This window comes from Pteropus vampyrus, unplaced genomic scaffold, assembly GCF_000151845.1.
Source record: "Pteropus vampyrus isolate Shadow unplaced genomic scaffold, Pvam_2.0 Scaffold146, whole genome shotgun sequence".
Classification (NCBI taxonomy): domain Eukaryota; kingdom Metazoa; phylum Chordata; class Mammalia; order Chiroptera; family Pteropodidae; genus Pteropus; species Pteropus vampyrus.
Window position 1 is genome coordinate 1,450,833 of NW_011888927.1, and position 20,278 is coordinate 1,471,110.

Genomic DNA, 20,278 nt, shown 5'->3' on the forward strand with positions numbered 1-20,278 from the left:
ATGTTCTTAAAAATATGTATTGGTGTGCGTATACTTATACATCTATATGCTAAAAAATGAGCCTAGAGGTATATAAATCAAACATTAACAGTGGTTATGTTCTGATAATTGGAATTCAGAGGAAATGTCACTTTATCTTTTTGTATTTTGGCAATCATGGATTAAAAGAATTAAAAAAAAATAATCTATGTAATATGCCTATCTCAGTTTAAAGCACTTAATAAGAGCTTAATAAATTGTAAATCATCATCATTCAGTTGAAATCTATTTGGAAGTCAAAATTAATATGAATACTTTGTTTGATTATTATAAACTTCTATTAGACTAAGGCTAAGTTACCAGAATGCTTTTTTCTTTTACTGGCAAATAAACCATGCCCAGACAAAAGTAGGTAATAGCTTTCCTACAGATTGCCAGGGGTGCGGGGAGCCTCACTCACCTCACCTGTATAATTCTGATCAAGGATAAACTTGCCATCAGGGAACACTACGGAAAGAACACGGGTTGTTTTTCATTCCTATCCAATTCCACCAGGTCTCCTATTTTCCCTTTAAATATCTTTCAGAATGCTATTTCTCACCACCTTACCAGTGTTTAACCCATTTCCCATTTGCCCGGAGAATACTCGCTGGCAGTGCTTGCGGCTGCAGCGTTTACCCCGAGATAACTCGTGGATTACCATCTTAACTTTACCCCCAAAATTTGCCACAAAATATCTCGCTTTTATTATTATTTTCTCATCGCTCTAGTATATCAATAGTCTTTGGAAGCAAATGACATTTGCATTCTGGTTTTAGTAGTGGTATTTCCATTTACCAAATACAGTAATTCCTAATTGCTGAAAATGTCAAATCCTAGAAAATGCAGCATCCCTATCCGTGATATTAACATCATTCCAGAACAGTTTTAGCTGAAGATTCATTTGATGAATCCAATTTATGTATACATTTCTGTTACATTAGGGTTAGAGACAAGTACTGTTTAGAAATAACTCCAAGAATAGTTTTTATATTTTATTTTCACATTGAAAACCAGTCAGATTTGCTTCAGCCTCAAAGAGTGTGTTTAAGTAAAATTAACACTAGCAGTGGGCTGACTTTTTTTTCTAAACAAGAAATGTGTCACTTCAGAAAGTAAATAGCTTCTAAGTAGCTTTTGCTAGAGAGTGGAATTTTAGGTAGGGAAGGACAGGCATGAGCTGCACCATCTGGCTAATGTGTGCAAAATGCTTCTCAGTTTCCAGATTCACACAGACAGCATACAGACTGCCACACAAAGAAGGCTTTCATCGGGCCACTACCCTACTCACAATGTTCACAGTCCCAGCTGCACACAGGACAAAGTCCAAGCTCCTCAGGTATGATGGGAGTCCTCCCTACCTGCCTATCAACCCCTGCCTCCAGGAGTTCTGAAGCACAATCACCTCCACCGCAGTGTGAGACTGATTCTCAGCCCTCATTCAAAGAGGACTCAAGACAAGCAAAAGAAATAACACTTTTTTAAAATGCCGGAATCGAGTGCTGTTTTAATAGAGATGAAAGAGACCATATAGGTTGAAATGATGGGTTTATTACTGTATTTTTTCCTTCTTTTTAGGGGAGGGGGATGCCACCTGTAGAGTATCTAGATTTACTCACTCACTCACTCACTCAAGATCCTTTCTTCTTCCTGCTGCTAGCCATTTGGTTTAACATGGCTCCTTATCATGGCTAGATTAATGTTTAACATGGGCTGGTTATTGTTCCACTTCAGATAAAATGTCACATCTTACAAATATAGCCAAGATGATGAAACTGACAAAGTAAGAGGTGTTTAAATTAAAATAAGTAAATTCAATAGATAACTGGAAATGCCAATGAGTACATATTAAGAGTTTAACTGCTTTTTAGTTTGTGAGCTTAATTAGAATGTAAAGATAGACGAAATGGCCAACTCTAAAAAGGCAATATTTTGAACTGGAATTATCAAGTATTTATAAAAAAGAATATAAATAGAAGTCGGTCTTAGATGGATTTAATAGATCTTTTTAGAGAATTTTACTCCAAAGCAGCAAAATATACATTCTTCTCAAGTGCACATGGAACACTTTCCAGAACAGACCACAGGTTTGGACACAAAACAAGTCTCAATAAATTTAAAAAGACTGAAATCATATCAATCGTCTTCTCTGATTACAATGGTATGAAACCAGAAATCAACTACAGAAAAAAAACTGGAAAATACACAAACACATGGAGGCTAAATAACATGCTACTAAGCAACGAATGGGTAATCAATGACATCAAGGAAGAAATCAAAAGATACCTAGAGATAAATGAAAATGAAAACACAATGACTCAAAATCTATGGGACACAGCGAAAGCAGTCCTAAGAGGGAAATGCAGAGCAATACAGGCCTACCTCAAGAAACAAGAAAAAGCTCAAATAATCTAATCTTAAACTTAAAAGAAGCAGAAAAAGAACAGCAAACAAAGCCCGAAGTAAATAGAAGGAAGGAAATAATAAAGATCAGAGTGGAAATAAATGAAACAGAGTCTAGAAAAATACAAAAGATTAATGAAACCAAGAGCTGGTTCTTTGAAAAAATAAACAAAATGACAGACCCTTAACCAGACTCATCAAAGAAAAAAGAGAGAGGACTCAAATAAATAAAATCAGAAATCAAAGAGGAGAAATAACAATGGACTCCACAGAAATACAAAGGATCATAAGAAAATACTACAAGCAATTATATACCAACAAATTGGACAATCTGGAAGAAATGGACACATTCTTAGAAACATACAATCTCCCAAGACTGAGTCAAGAAGAAACAGAAAATCTGAACTGACCAATTACCACCAATGAAACAGAATCAGTAATCAAAAACCTCCCCCAAAACAAAAGTCCTGGACCAGATGGCTTCTTAGGTGAATTTTACCAAACATTCAAAGAAGAATTAACACCTATTCTTCTAAAACTATTCCAAAAAATTCAAGAAGAGGGAAGGCTCACTAATTCCTTTTATAAGGCCGCCATTACCTTGATTCTAAAACAAAGACATTACCAAAAAAAAAAAAAAAAAAAAAACTATAGGCCAATATCTCTTGTGAACATTCATGCAAAAATCCTCAACAAAATATTAGCAAACCAAATTCAGCAATACATTAAAAATATCATATACCATGACCAAGTTAAATTTATTCCTGGGATGCAAGGTTGGTACAATATCTGTGAATCAATTAATGTGATACACCACATTAACAAATCAAAAGATAAAAACCATATGATCATATCAATAGATGCAGAAGAAACATATGACAAAATCCAGCATCTATTTATGATAAAAACTCTCAGCAAAGGAATAGAGGGAACGTACCTCAACATAATAAAGGCCATATATGACAAACCTACAGCTAATATGATACTCAATGGGGAAAAGCTAAAAGCATTTTCCTTAAGATCAGGAAGACAAGGATGCCCATTTTCACTACTCCTCTTCAGCATTGTATTGGAAGTATTAGCCACAGCAATAAGACAAGAAAGAGAAATAAAAGGTATCTGAATTGGAAAGGAAAAAGTAAAACTCTCATTATTTACCAATGACATGATACTATATAAAGAGAACTCTAAAGATTCCACCAAAAACTGTTAGAACTGATCAATGAATTCAATAAAGTAGCAAGTTACAAAATAAATACTCAGAAGTCAGTGGCATTTTTATACACTGATGATGAACTTTCAGAAAGAGAAATGAAGAAAACAATCCCATCTACTATTGCATCGAAAACAAATCAAATTAACCAAGAAGGTAAAAGACCTGTTCTCAGAAAATTATTAGTCATTGAAAAAAGAAATTGAAGAAGATACAAATAAATGGAAGCATATACGGTGCTCAAGGGTAAGAAGAATCAACATTACTAAAATGGTCATATTTCCCAAAGCAATCTACAGATTCAATGCAATCCCTATCAAAATACCAATGGCATTTTTCAGACAGAACAAATAATCCTAAAATTTATATGGAACCATAAAAAACCCCGAATAGCTATGGCAATCTTGAAAAAAAAGAACGAAGTTGGAGGTATCACACTACCTGATATCAAACTATACTACAAGGCTACAGTAATCAAAACAGCATGGTACTGGCACAAAAACAGATACATTGATCAATGGAACAGGATAGAAAGCCCAGAAATAAATCCATGCCTATACACTCACTTAATATATGACAAAGGAGGTAAGAATATACAATGGGGTAAAGCAGTTTCTCCAATAAATGGTGTTGGGAAAATTGGACAGATACATGCAAAAGAAAGAAACTGGACCATCTTCTTAACACCGTATATGAGAACAGACTCAAAATGGATTAATAATTTAAATGTAAGACCCGAAACCATAAAAATCCTAGAAGAAAACATAGGCAGTAAGCTCTCTGATATTGCTAACAGTAATTTCTTTTTGGATACATCTCCTCGGGCAAAGGAAACAAAAGAAAAAAATAAACAAATGGGACTACATCAAACTAAAAAGTTTTTGTACAGCAAAGGAAATCATCAACAAAACAAAAAGACAACAGATGATTGGATAAAGAAGTTATGATTCATATATACAATAGAATATTACTCAGCCATTAAAAAGAATGAAATCCTACCATTTTCAAAGACATAGATGGACCTAGAGGTTATTACGCAGAATGAAGTAAGTCAGACAGAGAAAGACATATATCATATGATTTCACTTATATGTGGAATCTAAAGAACAAAAAAGAACAAACTAATCAAAAATAGATTCACAAATATAGAGGATAGTCTGGTGACAGACAGAGGGGAAGTGGGTTGGAGGGCTGAGAGAATGGGGTGAAGGGTTAAAGGTGCAAATTAGTGGTTGATAGATGGTCACAGGGATGGGGATCACAACATAGGGAATGCAGTTAGCATTAATGCATTGGCTAGGTAGAGAGCTAGAGGAGAGAAAGAGCAATTAGGGAGATAATTTCATAACCTATATAAATGTCTAACCAACGTACTATATACCTATATACTTGAAACTAATAAAATAAAATTTTTTAAAAAAGAATCAATTGAAACAAAAAAAAAGAGAAGTCGGTCTTACTTTGAATGTCAAGTTGTTTCACCATGAGTCTTTGTTCTTTACTTCTCCCATTCTGGAGCTTCAAATATAAAGAATAAGGTCACACTCCCTGTTAGTTTTTTCAGTCACATTATATTACACCTCTTTAAATATCTCATTAGGTTTTTTACCCAGAAAAAAATAAAAATATCACATTCACTATTAAAATATCTAAAGAAGAATAGCAAGAACCATTTACTCCATGAATTCTATATTCCATAAAAGAAGAACAAGGCAACTCTTCTTTTTAAAAACTGAAAATACAATGAATGTGTAGATATGCTAAACTAGCATATTAGAATGTTTCAAAACAACTCAATAAAGTCAGAGGTTATGGTAGAGTTGCTATAAGAGCTCTAAGACAGAACAAGCTGTTGGGACATGCAATTGACCTTCAACCTGATCCTTTAACACAGAGGCAATGTACCTGTTCGGTTAAGAGGTGGGAGTTCTAGCCCAGACAAACCTGCCACTTACTAGCTACGTAACCTCAAGCAAGTTACTTAATCCTTATATATTTGCTTCTTTATCTTCGAAATGAGGGTAATAATAGTACCTAACTTATAAAAGTTTTGTGAAGATTAAATGTACACAAAGCACTGAGTATAGTGCCTACTACATGAAAGTACTGAATAACTGTCCGGTTACTGTTTTTCTATAATTGCCTAGCTATATATAAGCTACATGTGGGCCTGATTCTTGATAACAGCTACCACTTATGAGGGCTGCAGTGGGATTAATCAGAGAATGAAAGATTAAACCGACCCTTTCTCTTCTCAGATGACAGGTCCTGTGTAAGGTACACATACCACATACTGTCAACCATCTGATACGCTCAGCTTTCAAATGACAGTTCTCCTCTGAAGCTATCCTAGCCAAAAGAGAGAAGTAGACTGTTCATAAGCTGTGTCTGTAGCTAAGTCTGTATGTCTAAATGAAAGAAAAACATGTAAGTTGCTTTTATTACTAATAACCAGTGACTTAGCCATAGGCTGATGATATTGATTAGACAGAAGTTCAAACCCCACATAGATGTGCATTCACTTTTATATACTATTAAAGACAGATCACATCAAATCAAAGCTATATTTAAAAAGCATTATATTGCAGGGTCATACAACATTTTTATTTTGTAACATGCTGGTATCATATGTCATTTAATGCCACCATAACCATAATTTTTAATGTACTTTTGTAGCCCTGTACGAGTTAACATCCAGGTATTCAGCTCCTAAATCTTGTGAGAAATTCACTGAATTCATTTGCCATAGTGCCTCCTTACTAAATGAATGAATGATCAGGGTCACAGATTAATATAGCAAATTTAAGGAAAAGTTTACACAAAGAGCATGTGGGTTCCCAATAGGGTACACAGACAATAAATACAATTACTTTCATTAACAAAATAGAAAGACAATAGTGAAATACGGCAGGCTTTTAACTAAGATTGACAGTATAATTCATATTAGATAGACAATAGCAGCGAAAGCTCTGAAAATCTGAATCTGCATTCTAAATCAGTTTTGTCTCATGATTTGGTATCACTGAGATTCAGATGGACAAAGGAAAGCATAGTTGATTCTTGAAAAATGACATATATCTAAGCTATGCCATGGTATAGAGGAAGGAGCGGGGACAGGCCCAGTTCTGGTGATAGTTGGAGGTGGGCAATCATTTCATGTTCTTTAGGTCTGTTTCCTTATTTGTTCAATGAGGAGGTTGGACAGCATAATCCTTAATATCTATTTTACCTCTGAAATTCTATTGCTCAGTGGTAACTTTAACAGCTCATGTTACTCATGAAACTATTTATAGTACAGGGGTAGTTAATATTTTCATCACAGGCTTTTATGAAAGCATTTATAATTTAACCATGAAACTGCACTGTGGTCTAGGTCCTCACTACAAATTCCATCTATCCTAATATGGGGATAAGGATGAGATTACACTAAAATTATTAACTTTTCAAGATAAAAAATTAACCCAAGAATAATCCTGAAAATACTTTGCATCATCTACTAACATAACAACCAGAAGTGTCTACATGATATTTATGTTCACAAATCATTAACATCTCTCAAAAACAAAAACACTTCACTGAAATCATTAAAATAAGCTCAATAAAAAGCAAATGCCCAGAGAGGTAAACACAAAGATATTTATTTTGAAGCCTTATTTGCAGTAATAAAAGACTGGAAATAATATAAACACACATACAAGAAAAAGCAAAACGTATTGTTATACATCTAGAATGTAGAACCATGTGCAATGATTAAAAACAATGATTAATAAGTAGAGGCAGTTTCATAAAATTCATATGGAATAATTTCCAAGAATTCTCAGATCAGGACAATGAGCATAATGTGCTAGCATTTGTACATAAGAAAAAACAACAATGAAATATGATATGTCCTTATCATATTTGGGGAAAAGAACTAGAATATGAAGAAACATACTTTAAAAATCCATGTTTTTAATATGTTTTGAACTTTTAAGTCCATGGGCATGTCCTACTTAATTTTTATTTAAAAAGCTAAATTTTCAAAGAAACAAATGAACATTGAAAAACATTCAACCATATATGTAATACACAAGCAAAAAAGAAGACAAAAAGACTAGAAAGGAATATAACAAGATATTAATTAACAGTAGCTATTTTTAGGTGGTAGAATAGAGGCGATCTATTTTCCCTCTATTATAGTCTTCTATTTTCTAAATTATATCGATGAACATATGTTAGCTTTGTAATCATGAGAAATTACACATATTTTAAAAACAAATGTATTTTTATCACAATTTTTTCTGATATTACATAAAGTACATTGTGTGAGAATATGTATATTTTACTCAAAGTTCTGAAGCTGTTTCATGCTGGGATTTCACACATTTGCTCCAGACTCACCCTTAAGTTATATGAAGTATCCTTAAAACTCAAGTTTGAGAGAGATGCCTTGTGAGCGTTTATATAACTTGTTCCCGCTCCTTGAGCTGTAAGCAGAAGAGAGGTACTGAGTTAAGATTTACCAATTATTATTAAGTGAATCTTGAACGAAGGCTTAGTCCACAGTCAATCATCATCCTTCAAAATGCCCTAAACTTTCCAGCCACCTTACTTAATTCAAAATATCAGATCAGATGACTCTTTCAAAATATCATTAAGAATGAACTAAAAATTCTATTCCTGTACTTGGTCTTTTATCAGTCATTCAATGAACTAAAAATTCTATTCCTGTATTTGGTCTTTTATCAGTCATTCAGGTGTGTGTGTGGGATGGGCGGCGGGGCGGCGGGGCGGGGGGGGGGGGGGGGGCGAGTGTCTGTAGATCACTGGGTCTTATCCATGCCCTTCAGATTGCGACTCTGGTGTCAGTGGACTGCTAATGGAGCCCAAGCTGAGGACGAGTCTAAAAGGCAATGCGGCAGGGATGTCACACAACAAAGCCAGTCTGAATCTGGTCCCCTTTATGGAGGGAGAGGTTATCAGCTTAAAAGATGCCCTTTTCCATGAGAAGCTTTTGTGAAACTCAGAACACATGCAGGGCAGCTGTGGAACCCCAGTGACAGGATACCACCCAGAGCTGGATGGATGGTGGTCAGGCCAAACACTGGAGCAAGGCAGTTTTTATACTCAAAACCCTGAATGTCCACAGCACCTTCACCTGGTGCAGAAAATGTGGGTGCAGACTCTTTCTCTAAGGTAAGAGTGTTAAGAACTGCTTGGTGGCATGTTGCAGAGGGCCAAGATTCTGTGATCGTGGGGGTGGGGTGATGAAGTCAGCAGATCTGGGATATGAAGGATATAAAGAGATATGATCTCTAATCACAGGCTAGTGGGGGCTGTGAACATTCAGGTTCCATTCCATCCACTCACCCAACAAATGAATCTTTACCAACCAGATCTATTATGCACAGGGTACTTTCCTTAGGCCACTGAGAGGCCAAAGTTCTACTTACCAGATTGCTTGTATTTCTGGATTTTTGTCTTCAGGTCTATCCTGTGGATGTTCTTTAGGCATTTTTCTAATAAATCCAGTTGATCTGGAGCAACCAGATTTAGTTTCTCCAATTCCATCACAAGATCCAAGAAACTCTAAGAGAGCCACCAACAAGAAACAAAGGTCATTAGGGCTGACAATTAAGCACTAAATGCAAACCTCAGGTTGTGTGATGTATTACAAAAAAAGGTAACAAGAGGAGCCCCTTCAGACCTTCAAGTGATCCTAAACCAGACTTCTCTGTTTTATAGTCCCTCCAAGGCCAGCAGCAAATTACATTCCTGGATTTTACTCAGCAAAGAGATAGTGGTAAGTGTTTTGGTGGCCAACCTATACCTAAGTTGTGGATGGACACGTGGGCCATTTTGTACCATCAAGGAGTATGGTGAGAGAGCAGGCCTAGAAAGACAACAAAATCCTCCTGAGTTTATTCTCTTCCCAAAAGTCAGGCTGGTGTTATACTAAAAACTTCTAAGGGTTTTCCTGAAAAAGGAAGAGAAAAAGTAGCTGGGGAAAGTTTTCACTAGAAAAATTCCAACGATACAGTTTTGAAGGTCCTAAAACATTGTAATCAGTGCTGGACATTCCAACCCGTTTTGACTCAGAGGGTATGAGGAGGCAAAATTACAAGGTTAGGACATTTTGCTAGTCATCTAACTGAACCTCAGGGATTGTGACATAACTAGATTTCAGAAACAGGCATTGCTTTTGGTTTTATTTCCCTTCTGTTTCACAGTTGGTTATTGAAGTGCTATCTTTATTTTTAAACATTTTTTCATTTCTCTTTCCACTTCTCATTTGATGCTGGGGCATACAGTCACCCTGTATCCCCAAATTTCACAAACTACGATCATTGAGAAACATGAGGAAATTCTCAAGCAATGACTTACCAAAGTCTTTAGAGGCGAGTCCTTTAAAGACATATAGTCATACACCAGAGACTCGAGCTCTTCCTGGCCTGTCCTTAGGTTAGCAGTACCATAAAAGGTCAGCTGGAATTTAGATACTTTTCCAGCAATCACAACCTCCCTGAGGTCTTTGCCCCTACCTAGTTTTCAACCCCAAATCTCTACTTCTGCCATCCCCTGGACACACATCAGTCACAAAGATGTCCCCACACCTTATCTCCACATGCAGCCTAATGACTCCACCCTGACCTTGAGCTAGCTGAGGAGAAATAGATGGCAGTAGGAGAGCAAGATGCAATTGGATTAGCACTTCCCACCTGTTTCTACTCAGCACGAGCAAATGGTACTGCCTAACCCTTCCACATGATTTGTCAAACTAGGGAGAAAAACCAATGTATAAGCCAAACCTATGAATTTTACACAAATAAAGGATAAATACAAGGATGAGAGAAACACTAAGGGCCACACTAGGAGATATCACCATATTTCTTCTGTATTCATAAACCAATTTTCTTCCCATCAATGTTATTATGAAAACAACCCACACTCTTCTCAGTTCCTGCCTTCGCCCCCAGCGTGGGCCTCCCTGCTCAAGTGCCTGCTTCCTTCTCTTCATGCCATAGAGAGCATCCTCTGACTTCTGACAGGCTCTTGGGAACATGAATCAAGAAAAAGAAAACTCACCTTATCCTTGGCTATCTTGCCTCGACCCATATAATCCCTCATGAGAAAAATTAATGAGGACATATCAGATTTATCCAAATCTTCACCAATCTCGGTCATCAGCACCCTGTTAAAAAGACAAATTTCTTCAGTAAATTCAGATACCAGTCCCAGTGAGAACACCAAGAGCCTATTCCTCCTCTATGCCAATAATTGGTTAAAAGACTAGTTCTTGCCCCCATTTAAATGTGTCCCAGCCATAAGACAGAAAGCCAAGATCACCCCAGGAAGATATCTTAAGGAAACTCAAAAAGGAAACTCATCTTTTCCCAAGTTTTCAATGAAAGATGGCACCTCTCTTTCTATCTAACTGCTCTGAAAATAGCTCAGAGAATAAAAACTTCCCTAAAGAATCCCCTAGCTTCCCCAAGAGTTATAATGAAATAAATGAGGAACCTAAATGACTAAGATGAAGACAGAAATAGAATTCAAAGTAATTTTGTCTTCTCTGTTTAATAAGCTCCCAGGTGATGCTGATGCTGATCTAGGGACCATACTTTGAATCACAAGATTCTAAAGCAAAGTAACAGCCAGGATATCCTGGCCCACTGAGAACTCAAAGGGTAAAAGACATCTAGAGCCTGGGGACTGTGACAGTAGATGTCTTGGTCTAGAAAGCCCCTCTTGATCAGTCACCTCTGCTCTAGTTTGTTGCTGCATCGAGACTCTCAGGACACCTCGTGGTTAGCATTATTACCTTGAAACTGTTACCAATGCATAGAGAGCCGTTTTCCCAATTAGTCCTGAGGATGGAAGAATTTTCATTCATTTTGCTCTAGTGCTTCCCAAACACCTGGCATATGCTGACCCACAAAAAAAGCCCACTGAAGAGATGAATAAATGAATCTAGCACTCGCCTCCCACTGCCCGGCCTTTGACCTAACTTATTCACAAAAACTCAGTCGGTGCCTCCCAAGAAGTTTTGAGATTACTGATATTATATGGTGGTTGGAGAGGTGGAAGATGATCAAGAATAACAACAACAAAAATTACATTTGTAGAGTGCTTCATAGTTTTAAAAAGTACTTCACATGCTAAATTATCACAATTATCCTCACAAACGAACTTGTGAAATTGTGTATAATTATTCTTAGCTTTACAAGTAGAAAAATGAAGGCTCAATAATGTTAGTGGTTGTCTCAGCCTACAAGGCTTGTAACTGACAGGTCTGAGGCTTGAAACAGACCTTAGGTCTCAAGTCTTAGACACTTGCCAAGGTCTCATTGCTTTCAACTCTCTTTAATATAGTTTTTAATAATATGCATCATCTCCAAATATACATTATTGATTATAACTAAAGGCTGGTGGCCTGGAGAAAAAGAACTGTTAACTTAAGATTACAAGTTCTCTTCCTTTCCCCAGAAACAGTCTTTCTGGTGGCTTCTGTGCATCTCAGAACCTCCAAGAGAGTACTATATGAACAAGAAAAAGGAAAAACTTAAAGGGGACTCCAGAGGATGTCTTCTCTGAACTGAAGAGGGCATAGAGGTAGATGTTCAATTTGGATTCCCCACAGCCTCCAGAAGCAGAGACCTCACAGAAACTCACATAAAGGAAGCCTACCCCACTAGCTTCCTCAGCAAAGGAAAGATTAATGAGAATTCAGAAGGGGTCACAGAGTCCTACAAAGGTCAGGAAGATCACTTTCAGATTTGTCATTTCCTTTCTCAGCACCGAAAATTGCCAGGCTCTGACATTACAGAAAATCAAGCTAGAACAAAGACCACTGCGGATCTCAAAAAGGCTGGCAAACATTACTAGCTCTTGGTCATTCCTATATCTCTCACTATATTCATCAGGCAAACACGTAACAACCATCCCTTCCACTCTCATTATGATCTTCTACACAATTACTTTAAGCAAACTCAAGCTAAGAATTCAAAGAATTCAAAAGAATGAAGTAACATTATACAGCAGTTGGATCAGTGGATAAAGAAAGTAATGAGGATGCTTTTCTGACTGTACTCTTTTCTCTTGTTCAGAAGTCTAGACCGCTTCATTCCCTCCCAGCTTCAGAAAGAGCTGATGAAATACCTGTAGTCCGAAACAAGATGAGGGTGCCTGAGTAGGTGGGCCTCCACTGCCATTTTGTCCATCTTCAAGATCCTCTTGAGCAAGTCAAACCGCCTCACTCTGTAGAGCAGCTCAGCTAAGCCCATGGCAGACAGCTTTCCTTTCTCACTTAAAATATCCAAAAGGTCCCTGACAGTAAGTGGAGCTACATCTTCAGCAACATCCCGACACAAATAAAGAAGCATCTCCTTCTCATCTTCATCAAGTGCCTCTTCAACCTGATGGATGACCTCAGCAGACATTCTGTAAAGTGTCGTTGCAAGGAAGAGCAATAAGAATCCAGACCAGTCAACAGAAGGCCATGAGGCTACTGACTTCATTTCTGATGGTTTTCTTCATTTCTTTCAGAATCCTTTCCAATGGAGGTGTTCTGTGGTTAAAAGGGAATTTTTAAAAATCCTCATATCGAAGTAACTTATGCTTAAAATTCAAAGTATAGGCTCTTCCTTTCTTGCTGGTCTCTCGAGCCTAGCTGATTAAATTCATATCATTAAGTCTATGAAAAGCTATCCTCAGTAGACAAAGAAACTGATCCAAAACTAAGACAGACAAAGAAGATAACCTATATTTTAAAGGAAATGAAACCAGAGACAAATTATTTCCAAAAAAGCCCACATGCTTTATCAGAATTTATCACAACATACAATATGGTAAGAGAGAAATGACAGAAGGAATTAATGACTAAGTGGCAAATGAATGACCCTGGTGGGAGGAAGTGGGAAAAGCCCAATGACTAAGTAGCTGATTGGACAAGAGAAACTAGTATCACAGGAGTTAACTTTCTTTCAGTGACATCACCCAGATAGGCTTAAATAAATATGGGTCCTACCAAAAAAGACCTTCTGTGAGATATCAAAAGTGATAGAAGCATCCGTTCCTACTCCACCTCCTTTTTAAATTTTTTTCTCCCAATTTAAAATTGTTCATTTACATCTATAAGCAGAAATCTCTACTGCTATCCTCCCAATCCCAGGCCTTTTCACAGCTTCATTATGGATGCTCACAAGACCTGTCACCACAGCTAAACACTGTCAAGTCTGATCACCTCTTCAGACCAGGAGACCCCTGTTGAAGTGACAGAGACCCATGACTCTCAGTACACTGCTGCAGGGCAGCAATTATCACTAGAGTTCCTGATGGTATCAGTGGAAAGAAAGAAGTAGAACAGGAGATCTGGGGAAAGATCCCAGTCCTGGAATGGAACTCGGGGAACTCGGGTGGGAACAGTGAGGAGGCCATGCCATGGGGGTATCCTTAACTTCTTCCATTGCAACTCGCCGTGTTGTCTTTCAAGTTAAGTTGCAAATGGCAGTCACTGTAATCTCTAAAGTTTCACAGCTATGTTTTACATTAAATAAGTGTTTGAGTTATTCTGGGAGAGTACCTTGTCTGTTTCTATCAGAGAACATTTCAAGTTAAAAGCTAATCTTAGCAAAAAAAAATTGAAAACACAACCCAACTGCAAGTTGCTATTGCTATGTATTTGCATACAAGTATATTTATATATTTATCCATCTATATTTAGTGAAACTTACACTGAATCTATTTTATTCACTTATAATCTATTTTATTTATATACAACCTCAGTTCACAAAAGACTGGAGGCATCTTAATAATAAAAACGCATAAGTGGGAAAAAATTTTTATATGATAATAAGGGAAAAAATTAGGTAAAAAAGTTAATATTTGCGGAAGGATAGACTATAATGCAAATAAGCAGGCCAAAAGGGCCTAAACAGATTTTAATAGGCAGTGAATTTATCCCTAAACTTCATGGCAGTCAAAGCAAAAAGGAATATATGGGACATTAAATATGTAGTTCTTGCTGTCAACGAGAAGAAAAACAAAACAGACTCTTAGAAGAAGAACAATTTTCCTAAAGTTCACCATCAATGAAAATATTGAGTACTTTAGTGTCTTAAAGTAATAAAATTACATTTGTTTTAAAGTTTATTTCTTAAACATTTTAAATATTTTATTTTAAAATAGACCATGCATTCACACCTTTTACACTGGGCCTCCCACATTCAGTCTAAATAGGTAAGATCTTTAAAAAAAAATAGACATTTATCTCATGTATACTTGTTAATAAGCATTGGTGTGTCTATGCTAACTCCATGCTCATTCATTCAAAATTCATTTAAATATTGACTGTTGTGAATAACTAGAGTAATGAAATTTACCAAATGATCGCTCAATTAAAGTGAAAAAGAACTCGTACTAGGACTACTTTATTTTTTAATATGAAACCTAAATATTGATTTCATGTGTTCCAGAAAGCATAAATCTATAGTCCACTCAGGATAACATAACAGTAGTTTAACCTAGCCACTAGTTTCCATGAAAAGAAGTCAAGCTCTTTTTCTATGCACTAAAATTCACAATTTTGTGAGCAGTTGTTATTATAAATTAACCAATAAAATATTTATATACACTAGAAGGTATGAAATAAATAAGAAGTCATTAAACACAAAAGTAAAAAATAAAGTACTATCCAAATTTACCAGACACATCTGAAAAAGAACCAAACAGAACTACTAGAAATGCTCAACTCCCTAAAAACAGTGACCTAACTTTTGTCATTCGCAATTACCAATGATCTAAAAATGTCAGCAACAGTTAACAAAACTAGATAATCATTTTAAAAAATATGTGCTCAGTTCATTTCCTCCAGCCATTATACCCAAGATGGCTTTCTGCCTGCCAGTCATGCACACTAAGCAGAAGAACTGGCATGCTGTATTCCCTCTGTACTGACAGAGATATAGCTTGGCAGCAAAATCCAAATTACTCAGTAATAGCATCTGGCATATTCAGAGAAAATATCAAAAGGAAAACTACAGATCCTATGCTGAGCCAGACCAACCATATGCAGCAAAATACCAGTGTGTACATGCTGAGGGTGGTATCTGGGGCAGTTAACTGTGGCTATAGGTGATGGGCATTTAAGAAAGGAGAGTATGGAAGGAGAGGTACAGTTAAGATCTAAATAATCACTACCTCATTGGGGTTTCTTTTAAACCCAAACCAAAATATTAACATAAAAATTACTCTCAGACTTGGGAAGTCCATAAGGTCTTCAGAGGCAAACTCAAAACTATCCCACCTTCACAAGCCAGAGCATATGAAATATCCATTTTGCTGGGGGTGAGCTCATGCTAAAAAATTACCATGCACAAAAATAAAAATCACCATCCATGACAGTAGACAAAACAAATACAATTCACATCCTGGAAAGCTATATCTGAAAGTTTAAAATATAAGTATCTTAAAACATTCAAGAAGATAAAAAAAAAAAATTCTGCAATATAAGCCAAATCAATGGTTCTTCATCAGGGGTGATTTTGCTCCTGAGGACATTTGACAATGTCTGAAGACATTTTGGGTCATAATAACCAAGTGGTACTACTGGCATCTAAAAGATGAAACCAGGGATACTGCTAAACATTCCCCAATGCACATTCTTACAACAAGGAATTATGCATCCCAAAACACCAATAATGCCAAGATTGAGAAATGCTGCATTAGATAATCTGAAAAAGTTCTGGGTATAATACACACTGAGATGCTGAATCAAACATAAAAAACTTGCTCAGATAGACAGCTAAGCATGTAAGAAAGTAAATAAAATTGTAGAAAGCTAAAAAGAAAAAACAGCTAAAAACCACAGTGATAGTTTTTTAAGATTTACCATATATAATAGCATCAAAACAAATAACATGTAGGAATAATTCTAACAAAAGATATGCAAGACATTAACAAAAAAAACCTGCAAAGTATTATAGAAAAGACATTAATAAAGACTTAAATAGGTAGTTTTACCTTGTTCATGAATAGGGAGATTGAATATAATAAAGATATGAGTTCTCTAAAAAACCTGACCTATGGATTAAAGGAAAAGAACTTTTGAGACAGCAATTTATAAATAGTTAAATAGTAATTATGAGGAAAAAAAAAAAGCGCCCCAAACAAATACTATACCTAATGGTGACATATTAGAAACACAAACAATTGGAGGAAGTTGCCTTATCAGATATCAAGATATAATACAAATGCATAGTAATATGGCACAGAGACAGATAATAAAACAATACACAGATGAGAGCTCAGAAATCAGTCCACACCCAGATGAATGAGGTAGCCCTGTAAATAAGTAGAGAAAGGACATTAACATCCAGAAATGGTGCTGGGACAACTGGTTATCCATATATAAAGGAGAGTAAACTGAGATTCTTTCCTCACACCATATTCCACATGTACTGAAGTCCAAGATATAAAATTTTAGAAGGAAATCTATAAGAATATTATTATAACCTCCAATTACAAAAAGATTTCATAAGACATAAAAAGCACACATCTTTTTTTAAAATGAAAAAAAGATAAAGCACAGGCTAAGAAGGCAAATGCATCATACTTCATTAATGAAGAATTAGTATCTAGAATATAGAAAGCATTTCAGCAAATCAATAAGTATAAGACAAGCAACCCAAGGGAAAAAATACACAGCAGTTTCTGGAGGAAAAAAGCCAAATAGCCACTAACCACATAAAAATATGTTTAGTAGTCAGAGAAATGCAAATTTAAACTACAATGAGATATTATTTTTCATTGGTCAAATGCTGATATGTTACCAACTATAATAAAAATACAGAGAAATATGAAATCTTATACATTGCTAGAATTATAAATTGGTACAGCCACTTAGAAGAACAATTTGTCAATATCTGATAAAGATAAAAACATACATTACTCCATGACATGCAAATTTTATTCCTAAATAAATATCCTTAAAAAATAGTTCAGACAGGTATACCAAAACATGTACACAATGTTCCTAGCAGCAATGGATGTTATAGCAAAAAATGGAAACCATCTAAAGGTCTTTTAAGAAGAGATTGAATAAAATGTTAGTCTTTCAGTGAAACACTATACAGCCCTGAAAATGAATGAACTAGAACTACATGAATTTCACAAACAAGTAAAAAGCAAAACAACAAAACAAATATTTTTGCCTAGGCAAAAAGCAAGTTGAAAAAGCATGCATTAAAATCCTAAATGTTAAAAATACTATATATTGTTTAGAAAGTGTGTGTGTGTGTGTGTGTATGTGTAGTGAAAATATTAAAACATACATAATAAATACTGAATTGGTTTCCATTACAGGATAAATAAAATGTAACTAGATAAAAATACAGAGGTAAAATGACTGAATTTGTAATATTTTACTACATAAGCTGGGCAATAGGTGTACAGATACTAAATTAAATATACTTCATACCACATTCTCTGACCACAGTACAATCCATCTCTCACCCAGACTCTAACCCTGGACTTTCTGATTGCCCTGCCTATGGCCTCACTCTCTCCAAACTGATCTCTCATTAGAATGAACTTTCTGAAGTTCATGCTTGAACCAAGTCACTTTCCTACTTCAAACCTTCCAATGGTTCCTCATCTCCCATGGCAGGTTCCAATTTCTTTGCATTCAAGGTGGTCTAGTTCCTGCCCTCATCTCTCATTAACACATACCTTGTACATTTGGCTTCAACCAAACAAAGAGTTCTTTTCTGTGCCTCTGTGCCTTTGCCAGTATTACTCTCTTCCACTTACCTGCCTAGCAAAACACTTCTCAGCTTTCAAGCCCAGCTTAAGCATCTCCTACTATATAAAGCTTTCCTGGGAAGAGCCCACATAACTCCTTGTACCACCACCGTACAATGTACATACCTCCCTGGCACCCAGCATTAGCTCCAACAGGCGATAGTAAAATATGGTTAACTTTAGTCAGGCTTCTCAATCTTTCTACAGAATGTCAACTTTGCCCCCAAACAATCTGGTATCCAAAGCACATAGCGTTCTCTATAATCAGTAGCATAGCAGCCATCATGACTGGTTCCCATCACACCTTAACCTACTTAACATTCCACTCTTTTTTACTGCTTCTCCACCTGAAATGAGGTCATGGTATAGCATGAAAGCAAAGTCATGTCCACCAAGCCACAGTATGGAAATAAGTGTAGTTTTCTAGCAACACCACAAAACTGGGTGGTAATAAAGAGAAACCTGCCTTGCCAGCTGCAGAAAGCAGCATGCAAACCTGCAACTTTCAGGCGTCTGAGAATCCCCACTGATATATGATCACGAAGTCCCTTAAAGGAGTCACCTAGAAGTTTCTGAAAGGATAAAGAAGAAAGGGTTACGTGGTCCTGGGCAACACAGAATGTGGCCATCTCACAGGAGCTCTGAACATTTACCCTAAGCATAACCATTCACGTACATAACCTATGGGCGTGGGCTGTGTAACAATTCAAGCAGCTAATATAATGAATTCATCATGTGGTTCCTGAAATTTCTGAAATGTTGCAGGTACACACCAAACATATTCTAGAAGACTTAGGCTGAAGCATAAATACATTCCAATTTGGAATGTTAATGACCATTATGTATCAGTGGCCAAAAATATGCACTAAATATGATTTCACTTCACAAGCAGTTCATTCCAATTATTGCCCACAAACAATAGATGATCTCAATTATCAAATTCTATCCCATCTTTCAAGCCATCTCTTCAATAAGCTTGCCTTGATTCCCAAATCAGGTCATCTCTTTCTGCTTCATAGCATTGTTTTCATTCTCTTCTGGAGTTCATCTTATTCTAGTTGGCTTCCTGTCATATGAGCTAAGATCCTTGAGGATAAGTAAGTTCTTACTCATCTTCATTAGGCTGTGGTGGGCCCTGGCCAGGCCTGCCGAGCTCACCCTCCTAAGGCCTTTAACTGACTAGTCATCATTACACAGCTCCTCCAGCAGGCCCGCACATGTGTAACACGTACTCATCCTGCTTCATCTTGCTTCACTGTAGGTTATGGTGGAGTGAAATATCATACTTGGAACCTGGTTGTTAGGTCCAGGAGACAGAGCTTGTTAAAGGAAACTTCTACAATTATATGGGGGTAACAATGTTGTTGTTGAAGAGTGGCTCACAATGTGATTTCATGAGGCTGGTAAGCCCCCATGCAGAGTATCCTGGGAGCTGGCAGGACCTCACCTTGAACTAGCAGAATATAATGTCTCCAGCCAAGCTCGCTAGACATTCCCTTGCTTTTTAGCAAAAGGTACATCTCCCTCCCCCCATACCTTTAGCTAAAAATTTATCTTTTGCACTTATCACAATTTCTAAAACTATTTGTGTCAAAGTTTTCATTTTTGCCAAACCTCCACATCAAGTCCTCTGTGTATAATTCCCCTCCTACAATGAACTCAAATTTAAAGTATTTTTTCCTCAAATAAGATAGTCCTCTCATACTCTCAAAATTACTAATATGTTGTATGAGATGTTATAAGTTTAATACATAACTAATCTTCCATGAGCTATTGCTGTATTTACTCACATTATCGTGAAAAAGCCAGAGAACATAACATGTGGCATTTACTACATTCATCGATTTACTGAGACTTCAATTTCCT

At 36.4% G+C, this 20,278-nt stretch overlaps 1 protein-coding gene across 23 annotated transcripts in view; it reads right to left on the minus strand.

Moving 5' to 3' along the window:
• The window catches only part of CFLAR (CASP8 and FADD like apoptosis regulator), a 38,118-nt gene that overhangs the window by 13,197 nt on the left and 4,643 nt on the right, over positions 1-20,278 (minus strand). For 12 of the 23 annotated variants that reach the window (XM_011369173.2, XM_023535969.1, XM_023535959.1 and 9 more), the window contains 5 exons: positions 12,773-13,181; positions 10,700-10,805; positions 9,067-9,202; positions 8,015-8,100; positions 5,095-5,152 (listed from right to left, as the gene is read on the minus strand). In XM_011369173.2, the coding sequence (XP_011367475.1) occupies positions 5,095-5,152; positions 8,015-8,100; positions 9,067-9,202; positions 10,700-10,805; positions 12,773-13,131 (745 nt within the window). In that variant the 5' untranslated portion in view covers positions 13,132-13,181. The other 11 variants (XM_011369182.2, XM_023535971.1, XM_023535975.1 and 8 more) reach the window with 7 other exon arrangements.